We start from the raw sequence: 14,159 nt of genomic DNA, 5'->3' as shown, positions 1-14,159 counted from the left end.
GTGCATTAAATAATTGCATGCAAGTATTAAGAGAAAATTGACCAATGCATGTACTTTATGCATGCATGCATTGTAATTAATACATTGGTAAACATAAAATTTTGAGGAAAACAAGAGCATTAATTGGATGCTTTTGCAAATTACAAAAAGGTATTCCACCACTCACCATCTATCTTGGTTGGTGAGATTTTGGAATTGAGCCCTATAAACTGAAAAGGAAGGAGTAGAAGTTTCAAATAGTACAAATAAAAATATAACAAGTTAACAACTCCCATCTTCAGGGACTCTGACACCAATTCTCCTCCAAATATCTTTGACAGATAACAAAAGTGAAGTAACCATCGTACATTCCTTCTTACACGGTAGATCATATCTCATAAAATATGTAACAAAATTAAGTTGTTGTCGCTATGCTCTCCATGGCCGCCTCAAATTGCTTGCCGCCTGATGGATTTCACCCCAGAGCAATCTCGCCGCTGAGAATCCGTAAAACTTCTCTCTCTTCTTTGTACTCCATCCGTCCAAAAATACTTGTCATCAAAATGAATAAAAGGGGATGTATCTAGATGTATTTTAGTTCTTGATACATCTCTTTTTATCTATTTTGATGACAAGTATTTTCGGACGAAGGGAGTATATTCCAGTAACATACTTCCTTTATCAACAAAAACTCCCCTCTTCTTCGAATTGCATGGATGAATGTCGTCCATCACTAGCTTTGGGTACAAGTATGTTACTTAGGCCTGGGAAGAAAATATGAAGACATAATAAGCATAAATAAGATGTCATGGGAATAATACCAGCGACGAGCGTATGATCAATAACCATAGGAAAGCAGAACACACGTCGTCATAGAGAAAGCCAGCTACTGCAATAGTATTCTGCAACTTTTTTAATTAAAAGCATCGATAAATTATAGAGCCGTACTATCCTTTGACATGCTTAAGGTTAATTTGGTTGTGTACGATTCAAAATAAGCAGAAAATGTTAAATTCAAATTAAAAATGTTGTACTGTTACTGTAACAGTACACGTCCGACTGGTGTATATCGACTGTCAGTCACAACATGTTGTGTCGGCTCAGTATCTTGGAAGTGCTCTTTTGGGATAGGGTGTGTGCGTGCATTCATAAGGGTCAGCATATGTGTGTTTATGTGGGCATCTATGTTAAACAAAAAAGAAGGGTAAGACTGGCAATACCATTACGCCAGCTCGAAACTCTTCCTTCACTTTCCACTCGGGTGATGGACCTCCTGTTAACGTATATGTGTAATCTTCTCCTTTGTTCCTACAAGCTCAGACAAGAAATAACGATGATAGTTAACCGAGTAGTATAAAGTATTCGCCCAGATGCAGAGGCCGGGGGTTATTCTCTTTTCCTAAAAAAAAAGTAGTATAAAGTATAGCGATGTGTTTACTATTATGCACGATTAGTACGTACCAATGCTGGTGAGAGCAGCATGTCAAGATATGACATACAATGCTACGAGGGCCTTGTGTTCGGCCATTTATGCTACACTAATCCATAGCTAATGACCAGGTGCGACGACCGATGTTGTATTGCGCAAAACGGTGCTTTTGTGGACGGAAATACACGATAGTATTAGCCTTCACCATAGGAAATGCCCTGGAAGAAACACAGATACTCCTTGGTCCCATGAAGATAGCGTTTTCTCCGATGTCTGTCATCGGAATGAACTTTCCCAAGACAAGGTCAGCGAGCCTATAAACCGTCATATGGGATAGTTGATCATCGTCGTGTGCAACCACTAAGATCTCCGAGCCATACTCTACCAGGTGGCAAGCCTGTAGGGGTTTCTCTATCGGGCCTGTGAAGATCAACTTTGGTGGGTCTTGATAGTGGCATACGTCCATCTCAAAAATCCGAGGTGCACCATTCGTATCATCGAAGAAGGCCGGAACATCGTATATCTTTCCGTGTAATGGCAGAGGTCCATTGATATATGACCCTGGGCATGTCCAACTTAGCATCGTCCATTGCGTATCTAGAGAGGTAGCAACAGCCCCACAAAAATACAAATTGAAGGTAATCAAAACAGTGACAGCTCCTGCAACAAAGGAAGCACTAGTAGAGATGTATCTCATCGTCTTGATCTCGAGGGGCCAAGCTCCTCCCTCGGGCTTCTGCGAGACCAGGGTGGTGAGCCGTGGAAGCTCAACGATGTCACCGGTGAAAGGGTGGAGGAGACGGACGACTGTGTCTTCATCCCTCTGGAGGAGGAGTAGGCCGTAGACCGAATCAAGAATACAATGGTTGGTAAACAGCGGGAGGCGGACACGGACAAAGACACCTGAGTCTAGGTTGAAGAAGCGGACATAGTCACCCAGCCCGGGGTGTCCAGGATAAAGGCCACGGCCCTCGGGGAACATCGTCCAGCGGCGCGGGTGGAAACGTTGATCAACGACGCCCCGGCCACGCGGGCAGAGAGTCTCTGATCGCCATTGCACACAGACAGCACGGAAACGGACGTAATCCAGTAAATCGCCGGTCAGCAAGCGCGACGCGACCAGCCGAACCAAATCTCCTTGCATCGTTTCCCAGCAAACCCTAGGGCTCCTGGTTGCCGGCGGCAGCGGGGGAGATATGCATCTTTGTTTTCCTGAGATGGTGGCATGCATCTTGCGCTTAGCTATCGCCGATCAGATCTTCCAAGCGGCTGGTTTTGTAAGCAAAATCGTCTAAAGCGACCACGGAATCGGCGCCCGCTCAAGAGTTTCGGGGGCCAATGCAAATCGGTCTACCATGCATATATACTCGCCTCTGTATATATGATGGTGTAGCCAATTTCTAAACTAATCGTTACAATAACAAGACGAATCGCTATGTTGGAGGATTCCCATACGAATCTGTTTCGTGGAAGATAAGAACTTGAACTAGGTACCTGACGTCCTTCGGACTCCTCCCTTTGCAGCGTGTCCAAATGTGAAACTCCTTATTTTGCCCGACTGAACCACGCATCCGCATCCTATATAGTTTTAAAATCCGGACTGGACCGGCGGTCCAACCAGAAAAATCAGAACCAAGGTTTCATCCGGTTTTTAAAGGTGGGTCGGACTTTAGCAAAAAACTAGCTAAATACTGTTGGGTAAACTTCAAAGTTCAGGTTTAGGGTTTTAGGTATCGATAGGTTTCAGTTTCGTCAGTAGTTTCAGTTTCGTAAGATAAAGCCCGAGCTGCGACTCGGTTTCTGTTAGAGTTTTTAGCGGCGCCCTGACCCGCTCATGGGATGGCACGAAAGCACGGTCAAGGCGCCATGGCGGGCGAAGCGCGAGGGGCGCTGGGATGGCGGCGTCCACTAATCGCACTAGCTCCGCGTTTCCGTTGTAATTGGCTAGCAAACTCTGAATAAAGCGAAGAAAGCAGAAAAGCTGCAGTAAGTTCGCAGCGCAAAACAAGCCTCTCTCCCTCTCTCGCACCCACTCTAGTAGAACTCCGGTGATCGCCGGAGACAGAGGCGTCGAGGTCTGCCTGACATTTGGTATCAGAGCCCCGTTGCTCAATCACCTGTGGAGATGGCAGGACCTGACAGCCCAGGGAAGACTGTGGTGGATTCAAGGAATAGCGGCGACGACGCCATGGTCGTGCATCAGCGCGTCGTCCGCGACACCGACGGGGCCTGGCCCATGCTGACGCGTACGAACTACGCGGACTGGGACCTCCTGATGCAAGTGATGCTGGAGGCGCGCCAACTCTGGGTCGCCGTCAATGACGGGACTCCGGAGCGAGACACAGATCGCATGTCAATGGAGTGCCTGCTGCGATCGGTGCCGCCGGAGATGACGTCCACGCTCGCCGTCAAGCCCACGGCGAAGGACGCCTGGGGCACGATCAAGACAATGCGCCTGGGCGTGGCGCGCGTTCGAGAGGCCAAGGCAACGACCCTGCGCCGCCAGTACGAGGCGATCAAGTTCAACGACGGCGGGAGCATCGACGATTTCGGTATGTGTCTATCTTCTCTGGTAACTTAGCTTGAGCTCCTTGGTGACAAGATCGGCGAGCCCGCCGTCGTCCGTAAGTTCCTCCCGGTCGTTCCCCAGGCCTACTCGCAGATGGCGTGTGCGATTGAGACGCTGGTCGACCTCAACACTCTGGCGCTCGAGGAGCTCATCGGGCGGCTGAAGGCCGCCGAGGAGAGGTACGCTCTGGACGGCACTCCCTCCGGGGGTGATGGCGGTGGTGGCAAACTGCTCCTCACGGAGGAGGAGTGGTTCGCGCGCCTAAAGCTGTGTGAAGGGGACGGCTCGTGCGGCAGCAATGGCCGTGGGCGTGGGCGCGGCAAAGGACGCGGCCGCAGACGCGGCGGTCGTGGCCAGAACGGCGGCCGTGGCACCAGCAGCGGGGACAAGTCCAAGGACACCTGCCGCTACTGCAAGCTGGTGGGGCACTAGGCGCGCAAGCGCAAGGTCCGCCTCAAGGAGCAGGCGAATCTTGTCCAGACCAGTGGTGAGGACGAGGAGCACAGCCTGCTGATGGCCCAAACTTGCGGGCTCTCCGACCACAACTCCGTCAGCACGAACGCCGCGCTGGTCCACATCGTCGAGGACGCGGTTCAGGCTCACCTCGGGCATGAGGGGAGCGGCGGGGCTGGAAGCGGCGTGTGGTACTTGGACACGGGCGCGTCCAACCACATGACCGGTGATCGCACCGCCTTCGCCGAGCCCAACACGGCTGTCACCGGCACCGTCAAGTTTGGTGATGGCTCGGTCGTCAACATCTGCGGTCGGGGGACCATCCTGCTGGCGTGCAAGACCGGCGAGCACCGCGCGATCACTGGGGTGTACTACATCCCGCGCCTGCGCTCGCACATAATCAGCCTGGGCCAGCTCGACGAGAGTGGCTGCCAGGTGCTGATCCAGGATGGTGTCCTGCGCGTGCGCGACCGGGAGCGTCGTCTCCTCGACAAGGTACAGAGACCGCCAAATCATCTGTACTCAGTTGCGCTACCGGGAACTGGAAATCATTTAACTACAGCTAACAAAACCATAGAAAGGCATCATCTCTGAAGTTCAATTAGAAAAGAAAATGCTGATGTCCATTTAAGCAATGGAAGGACAGAAATTACTGAAACAAAACACACAAGCAAAATTGAAAAAGATAAAAATGAAGTTCATGTACAAAGAAAATGCTCCTCACCTTCCGAAACCAGCAGCCCAGCCAGATCTCAAGCAGAAGTCCAAGTTTCAGAGAAAATATGAAGTTCAGGTAGAATAAAAGATGCAGTGCAGGTAAGCAGTCCAAGTTCCAAATACTTACATGTGTAGTAGCCAAACAGAGCTTGGAAGTCTGTCTCAAACAGGATAGAAGAAGCGATTGAGTACAGCCACGTCTTCCTGATATCCCCGATATTCTCATGGGAATAATTTGCAAGAACCCCGTCATGATACGACTTAACATTCGTAAGCATGAAGAATCCGCAGTCGATACTGCCATCAAACGAAGTAAAAGAATAGTGTTAGAACAGAAAAAGAAAGCCAACGAATTAAACATGTCGCAGCTTAAGTACAACTACAGTTAAACAAATGTGATAAAGAGAAAAGGTGGAAGTCATACTTGTTTTGCTGCTGGGGGACATCAATCTAATCCAGAGGGAAATTGTCGATGGTAAGAGGACTGAAGGGTGTCTCCCTGTCGTTGCTGGCATCCTTCCAAAGCCTCTTGATGTTGTCGGTCATCCGCCGAAACAGGCGTACCGCACATTCATCTTTTGGTCCATAGTAGGAATCGAGAAGCTGGAACCTTGAATTCTTCAAGTCAAGGAATACCGACACCCAATGACTGACACCACCCATGGAAGTAGGAATCTCAGGCGGGTCAAAAGTAGGGAAAACAACCTGAAGCATCATAAACACATGAATCATTCAAAAATGAGAATTAATATCAGAATGGTACAAAAGAAAAATAAAACAAATATTAACACAGTGGATCGCACTGCAAAACTAATACAGAGGCAAAGAACAAGATATTGCATACCGAATCATGTGCATCCATGCTATCTGGACCACTCGTCATGAAGTACTTCCTCACACGGGAATCAAATTGACCTCTGAAAATCTTGTCCTAAAATAATGCAGATAACAAAAACATATGAAAAAAATACAAAAATGAGACAAACAAGTTTTAACTAAAATGGTAAGGAACAAAACATAAAAGAAATCACTGTATGGCTGACTTACACAAACCCAATACGGCAGGATGAGTTTATCCGATCCCTGGTACTTCGCACGTAGACAGTAGGGTGCACACTCAGCCACATTAGATGTAAGCATTCCGCGAGGACCAAAAGATATTGCGACTTCTTGAACATAAGCTTCACACTCCTTCTTCCGGAACATAATCATTTCTCTAAAACAAGCGAATAGAAAGTAAAACAAGTTCAATAGCAGGAACTCAGGAAGTTCATAACACATGTTAGCACATAAATTCAGCTATATCACAACAGGCAGTACAGTACAAAAGAGGCCAGAAGTTCAGCACCAGAGAAGTAAAAAAACAAGAAGTTCAGGTACATAGAGTTGGGAAGTTCAGGTAAGAAACCACAGGCAATTCACAGGGGGTACATGGATGATGTAAATATTAAGCAGCTGCACTCACCTCTTGGAACGATCATTCCTAAGCCTAGTTACACTATAATAAAAGTCGTCAACCTTCTTTCGGACGACAGCAAGGTCGCTATCTGCTCACAAAAAGAAAATAGCAATTAACAGCAACACTCAAAGCACATAGATTCACGACAGTTTCAATTAAGACCAACATTCAAGCACAAACATTCAAAACATAAGCACATCTCAGCTGCTACATCAGAAAAGATAAAACAACAGCATCATAGACATCACAACCCATGCATTACAAACCTCCACCCACATAGAAAACAGGTTCACTTAACATTCTTTACAACCCACACGACAAACAACAAAACCAGAAGTTCAACTTAGACCACACAGGCAGTTCACAGGGGATATCATGGACTAAACCAAACAACAAAGAGGGAAGGGGATGGGGAAAGAAGAGAGAAGCAAGCTCCTCTCTTCATGGATCCTTGCCTAGACCAGTGGCAGCACTGGAATGATCAACCTCCTCTCCATAGCTATCGCTTTCGGTATCTTCATCGTCGTCTCCAGTAGACGTTGCAGCGTCGTCGGGAAGGACACCAGAAGTAGCTGGAGCAACTGGAGAATCTGAAACAAGAAAAACATTTGGTTGTGCCTGTACAACATCAACATCAACTGATGGCTCTGCTACAGGAGACTTCTCCGGGCTTGCAGCAGCACTACGACCAGTTTGTACAGCAGACTCAACATGATCTTTCTCCAAAATGATGTCTCCAGTTGTCTTGCCCTGCTCAGCATCAGAAACCTCAGCGCCAACGGACGACTGAGGTTCAGTCAGGACCACCCCGTTGGAGCAGCCGGTGCCTGAGACGGACATGTCTACAACCTTCTCTGGAGCAACACTAACATCATCATTCTGCTGCTGCAAAAAGAAACAGGAAGTCATTACAAAGGGCTGACTGAACCTCATGCACAGGGGCAGCAAGTCCGTCTCAGGGCAACAAGTCAAATGGACAAGAAAAAATGGTACCTTATTTTCACTGCCATGAACCTCATCAACTATTATGCCACTAGCGGGAGCAGGTTCATGCACAGGGGCAGCCTCATGCACAGGAGCAGCTTCATGCGCAGGTAAAACATCGTCCTCAACCCTAGCATCATCATCAACAGCCTACAAAAAAATCATGTAGAAAACAAATACCTAATCAACAGAAGTTCAGATTGCATAATCAGTGAAGGTCAGCTATCACAACTAACATATAATGGAAGTCCAAATACAGTAAACATAGCAGGTCAGATGTCAAACTACTCTAAGATACAAAAGGGAACAAAAAAGGGCCAGTCATGGAAGTTCAGGCGCTGTAGCAGTTGAAGTTCAGGTTCTATAAATAGGGAAGGTCACATAGGAACACTAGTGCTAAAAAGAAACGGTTTACCACACATGAAATCAATAATTGTCGCCTATGACTACAAATAGTAATAACTGAAAGCTAACATTGAACATTACTGCAAAGAAATATCAAAGGCCAACATAAACAAACCTCTTTGGTATGCTCCACGTGGCCTCCTTCATGACCCGAACAAACAGAATCCTGCCTCTGAATCTGTCTCACAACAACACTTGCCTCATCTTCAAAAGGCTTGCAACGAGCATCCTGCATTTCCTTGAACATCCCAACGCTAGTCCGGAGGTGGGAAGTGCTCTGACGAAGCTCTTCAAGAAATTTAGCTTCAATAGATAAGACCTCCTTCGAAGACTCAGCATCAAATCCGTGTCCGGGAGGAAGAATCCCATCAATGCGACTAAGACGCTCAGCAGTTGAAGGAACTCGAGCCAACTCCCCACAAATAGTTTCAAGAAGACTGTCAATCCTAACCAGAGAAACATTGGCAGCTTCAAACAAATTCTCGGAAGAAACGCCACCTGCAGCACTCACACGGGCAGAAGAACCTCCTGGATCTACAGGGGGGCACCGGTATTAACATCCCGGGAGAATTCAAATCTTGGGGAAGTTCCACTCCCTAGGCCGGCGGAACGAGGCATAGATAGAACAGGACGTTCAATAACCCTAAAGAACACAACCTCAGCCTGTGTCTTCCACTGCATACAAAAACAAAAGTCAACGCGTCAGAAAACAGATGAAGGTACATGGGAACAAAAAATGTACAAGAAAATATCAAAAGTTCAAGTTAAACTACACAGGAAAGAATAATGCATAGAAACACTAATAGGCAGTCTCCCAAACACCCAGTTGGCTGGGTCATCATCACCCTTCATGACCAAGTCAGCCGCAGCAAGCTCAAGAAGCTTGGCCTGATCCATGAAATTGATGCGAGGGGTCCTCAAGTCAATATTAGGCGTCTTGCCAATGATAAGGCAGTCTAGATACATAAGCAGCGGCGCGATGGCACAACCTGTGACAGCTTTTCCTCTACTAGTACCTTGCTGATACCTAACAACAGCACTCTGAATATCGTCAACAACCAACTGGCAGTAGTCCATGTCTGCCATGTCCTCAAACACAAGGTTCTCGGCCATTGCTGCCTCCCTGGACACTCGTGTAGATGTTCCAGGGATAACCACCTTCATGAAAACAATAAGGTAAAACACCTACAGAGCAAGATCATCCTTCGTCTCATCCTTAACAAGTTCAGCGAGGATATTCCGCAAATCCTTTGTCTTGATGTCGTCACTCCTAGCATACCCAAGCTTGCCCTTCAACCTCATAACAACATCATTGAAACCATCATTCGAGGGCCTAGGGGGGGTACGATTACCTTGAGGGAACCCAAAGAGATGGTGAATAACATCACTTGTAATACGTAGAACCTTGTTCGCCTCACCCATGTCCAAAATCATGGTTGAGGGGTCAATCCTCGTGTAGATGTTGCCCATCAAAGGATGAGAAATGTCGGAATCAACCTTCAAGTCAAACACACAACCAAAACCAGCATTGATAACCCTCGTCTTGTGCCTAAGTTGTAGCATTTTCGCACACGTCTTGACCTCTTTCAGTGAGCAGCGAACCATCTTGTTAAAACATTTCGCCTCACCTCCTCTTTGGCCACCTTCTTCGGGCGCTTTGCTTCCTCTCTTCCTCCTCTGAGGCCGCTGCACAAGCTGATACTGAAAAAAATACATTGACAAGGATAAAAGGCAGAACAATGAGAAACACAAGCTTCACCAAAATTCCACTAATGCCTACATACGCACCACATCTCAGAAGTCCAACTATGTCTACATAGGCAGTACAACCATGTATGACCAGAAGTTAACATGCTTTCAAATTGTTGGAAATTTACAAAGCAGAAGTTCAACCATGTATACCAAGGCAGTAATCAAACATGTATCTCAGAAGTCCAACTATGTCTACATAGGCAGTACAACCATGTATGAACACTAGTTAACATGCTTTCAAAAATGTTGGAAATTTAAAAAGCAGAAGTTCAACCATATACACTAAGGCAGTAATCAAACATGTATACCAACAAGTTAAGCTAATTTCTTCATGTATATACCCAGAAGTCCAACTATGTACACAAAGGCAGTAACACCATAAAAGCAAAGCACGTTGGCTAATTTATTCGTCTATATGGAGCAGAAGGTCAGCTATGTACGCCAAGGTAGTGCTAAAAACAATAAAACTACATCAATAGCGACAAATGCTCTAAAAAACAGTAAACATGAGACATTCATACCTGATTAGCGGTAGCATCATCATCGACGTCGTCCTCATCATCAACATTGAAATCAGCATCATCATTGTCCTCTGGATTAACACAAGAACGCTTCTTCACACCCTTGTTGACCTTTGCAGGTGGAACCTTGCGCTTCACGCCGCATTTCTTCCCCTTACCAGATGCACCGGCACCAAGCAGAGAAGGTGTAGGCGAGGCAGTGGCAAGCACACGAGGACTATGGCGTGGCGTACCACCAAGGCCTAACCCTTGATCTTCAACAACTTCTGCAGGACTTGAAACACGTGCGCTCTTCCGAGGAGTAACTTCACCAACTACTAGCTTCCTCGCAGCAGTCTTATTGATTTTCTTCTTAACAGGGACAACCGTGCCATCACTACCACACGACACGTCTTCCTCAACAGCGAGCTCAGCCACATGAACAGATCCAGGAACATCAGAACCTTTCTCAAGGCGGGCCGCCCTCTTCTTGTCTAAATCTTCTTGCTTCATCCTCTTACGTTGCTCCTCCAGGAGAAGCTGAAGAGGCACATCCTCGGGTTGCATGACTGGTTCAGTGCCATCAACAGACTGCGACTGCGTCTCTGACATCTGAACAGAGCACAAAGGATCCGGAACGGAATCACAACCTTTGACTGACGGAGCCCCCTCCTCAGCAGCAGTAGGGGTTTCTGATAAACCCAACTCAGATAAAACATCATTGATGGTGTTCACAACTTCCCCCTCTATGGATACATCTGCAAAGAACACAAAAAATCGAAGCAAAAAATAAAAAAAGTCAGGAACAAAAACAAAAACAAACAGCATGAACAAGCTAAAAAAACATGGCTCAAAACTTTAAAATGAAAAGAAAAGGGGTTTCACATACTAGGTGAAGCAAGAGCTGCAGAAGCAACATCCTCAAGGCTTGAAAAATTCTCAAGGCTCGAAGCAACCTCGGCAATCACAGTCAAAGGGATAATGGGTGAATTAGCCGCATCAGATATTGGAGCATCAGTATTAACCTCTGAAGCTCCATCTTGATCGCAGGCATTTTTTTCAGAACTATTCAACTCATCACCAACTACAAAAAATGCAAGTAAAAAGGCAGCCGAGGTCTAATCCGCAATCCTACACCAAATGGGCTTCTACTTTTACAACAATGTCCAATACCCAGAAGTTCAACAATACCTAACAAAGCAGTAAACACAAAAAAGAAACTAAAAATCTACAAACTAAATATAAAAACAATCTACACCAGAGGGGCTACTACATATATCATGAATGTCCAGAAGTTCAACGATACATAACAAAGCAGTAAAACAAAATGTGCATAACAGAAGTTCAACCAAATTTCATTACAATCAAACAATAATTAAAACCAGAAGTTCAACTATGTGACCCAAGCAAGTAGCACATAAAAAAGATGTAGCATGACGACAAACAACATTTCATAGGCAAACTAAATATCAATACCATCAACATGATAACAAAAAAAACAAAGATATACACTACAAAAATGAAACATCTCGGAAGTCCAACAACACTTGGTGACAAAGATTCAACTGCAAAATCATCAACTACAAAGTAAGAAAACACTCTACTAACTCAAACTAATGGTAAAAAGCATACACATAACCATTCCTAGAAGTTCACACTATTAAGAATGGTAGTCCAACATGAATACTAAGTGAAGATATGGCCAGACATATATGAGAATAATGCTATTTAAAATACAAGATACAACTACATTAAGATACCTGGAGAAGGTTTTGAAGCCATGTCAACACAACCGCCTTGATGAATGCAACTCCAAACACTAGAACAACCTGCTAAAAACAGGGGATTGATTGCATATAGTTAGCATGTAGAAAATAATACAACAAATACAAAAAACAACTAAATGAAACCCTAGGATGAAATAACTACAACATATCAACAAGTATGAAAACATCAACAGTAGCACATATAGGCAAGCACAAACAAAAAAAGAATCCATAAACTAAATAGCATTTGACAGACACAATCTAGACTTCGAAATCAACAATACTAAGACAATTATATACATCAGATTTGCCATCAACCATCACACCACACCTTCTCTTACATGCATCTGAATGCTGAAATCACCAAAGGGGAAATGAAATCCACTCATTTCTGAACGGATAAAATAGCACACACAAGCATCTCATAGACAAATCTGACCACGGGGGAATGGAATCCACCCACCACACGCACAAGAACCCTACCCAATCTCCCACCAAAGCATCAGAAGAAAGGGGGTAGGACACAGACGCGAGAGCACACAGGAGGCGGACTCGATAGATCTGGAGAAACTAGAAGCAAGCATTAGGAGGGGGGGGCAGCACTTGTACCTCTCCAGACGACCCCCGCACGCATGAATCCGCGCCAGTTCATCCACTCCCCACAACGCCACGCGCACCTTGCAACCGCGCAGGCAGTTGCCGCCCTCGCTTCAGAGCAGAAGAGAGCGGGCTGGGCGAGAGAGAGCGGGGCGTGGGGGAGAAATAGGAGCAGGGGCGTGCGCCGGTTACTCCAGCACGAGGGCGGGGGACAGGGGCGAAGAAATCGGGGGCAGTTGGAGGCGAGGAAGACAGCGGAGCGACGGAGAGGGGGGAGAGAGTGCGAGCGACACGAGGAGGGGGAGAGGGGTTTTTTGAGAGATGGTGGCGATGGGAGATGCTCACTTAATGCATCTCTCTCATGGGAAATGCAGCGCCACTGAATTTACAGTTTTACCCCCCAACAGCTAAAATAGTAAATACATGTGTAGATAAATAAATGCACCATTTGAATGCATCTATTATAATAAGATAAGATCACAAAACAGCACAGCTGATATCCTCAAAACCAAAAATAGATGGCAAATACTCTACTAAAGGAAGAAACATACATAAATAAATATGCCCCTAAAAACAAGTGAAAAGAAGTTCAAAAAAATAAAGAACAGAAGTTCAAGTACTCTAATAAAAGAAGTAAAGGAATAAGAATAAATAAACCATAAATAAACAAAAAGAAGAAGTTCAAGTACAAAAACAGATGAAGTTCATATCTAACCCTAAAACCCTAAGATAGATAGTGGGGTCACGGATGTGACAGACTCGCCTCCGCATCCGACGACACGGCACGCCGCGTCGTCGCCTGCTCCGGCTCGTTCCTGTCTCACCCTCGCAGGGGGAGGGGAGGGGGGTGCCTCCCCCCCCTGCTCGGCCTCGCGCTACCGCATTGCTGCGCGCTCGGATTTGACAGGACGCAATGCGGTTATTCTGTTTCCACCGCCACCGCACTCACCCTAAACCCTAAAAACCCTAAGATAGATAGTTGGGTCATGGATGTGATGGACTCGCCTCCGCATGTGACGATGTGGCACGCCGCGTCATCGCCCGCTCAGGCTCGTTCCTGTCTCGGCCTCGCAGGGGGAGGGGAGGGGGTCCCGACCCCCTCCCCCTTGCTCGGCCTCGTGCTACCGCATTGCTGCGCGCTAGGATTTGACAGGATGCAATGCGGTTATTATTCTGTTTCCACCCCCACCGCATGCACCCTAAACCCTAAAAACCCTAAGATAGATAGTGGGGTCATGGATGTGACGGACTCGCCTCCGCATGCGACGACGCGGCACGCCGCGTCATCGCCTGCTCCGGCTCGTTCCTGTCTCGGCCTCGCAAGGGGAGGGGAGGGGGGGTCCCGACCCCTCCTCCCCTGCTCGGCCTCGCGCTACCGCATTGCTGCGCACTAGGATTTGACAGGACGCAATGCGGTTATTCTGTTTCCACCCCCACCGCACGCAACCTAAACCCTAAAAACCCAAAGATAGATAGTGGGGTCATGGATGTGACGGACTCGCCTCCGCATGCGGCGACGCGGCACGCCGCTTCATCGCCTGCTCCGACT

The 14,159-nt window shown here is 46.7% G+C and overlaps 1 protein-coding gene across 1 annotated transcript; it reads right to left on the bottom strand.

Moving 5' to 3' along the window:
- Nucleotides 1–290: 290 nt before the first annotated feature.
- Nucleotides 291–2,809, bottom strand: LOC123082781 (uncharacterized). The gene is made up of 3 exons (XM_044505030.1): nt 1,441–2,809; nt 1,200–1,287; nt 291–743 (listed from the first exon to the last, which is right to left on the bottom strand). Exon 1 carries the CDS (start codon nt 2,637–2,639, stop codon nt 1,518–1,520), a length of 1,122 nt encoding a protein of 373 aa, XP_044360965.1. The 5' UTR covers nt 2,640–2,809; the 3' UTR covers nt 291–743; nt 1,200–1,287; nt 1,441–1,517.
- Between the last annotated feature and the right edge of the window lie 11,350 nt (nt 2,810–14,159).

Source organism: Triticum aestivum, chromosome 4A (assembly GCF_018294505.1).
Source record: "Triticum aestivum cultivar Chinese Spring chromosome 4A, IWGSC CS RefSeq v2.1, whole genome shotgun sequence".
Lineage (NCBI taxonomy): Eukaryota > Viridiplantae > Streptophyta > Magnoliopsida > Poales > Poaceae > Triticum > Triticum aestivum.
This window is presented reverse-complemented; position numbering and strand designations above follow the sequence as displayed.

What these genes read in the sequence shown, in the direction of transcription:
- LOC123082781 (XM_044505030.1), bottom strand. Translation starts at nt 2,639, where the DNA reads ATGCATGCCACCATCTCAGGAAAACAAAGATGCATATCTCCCCCGCTG.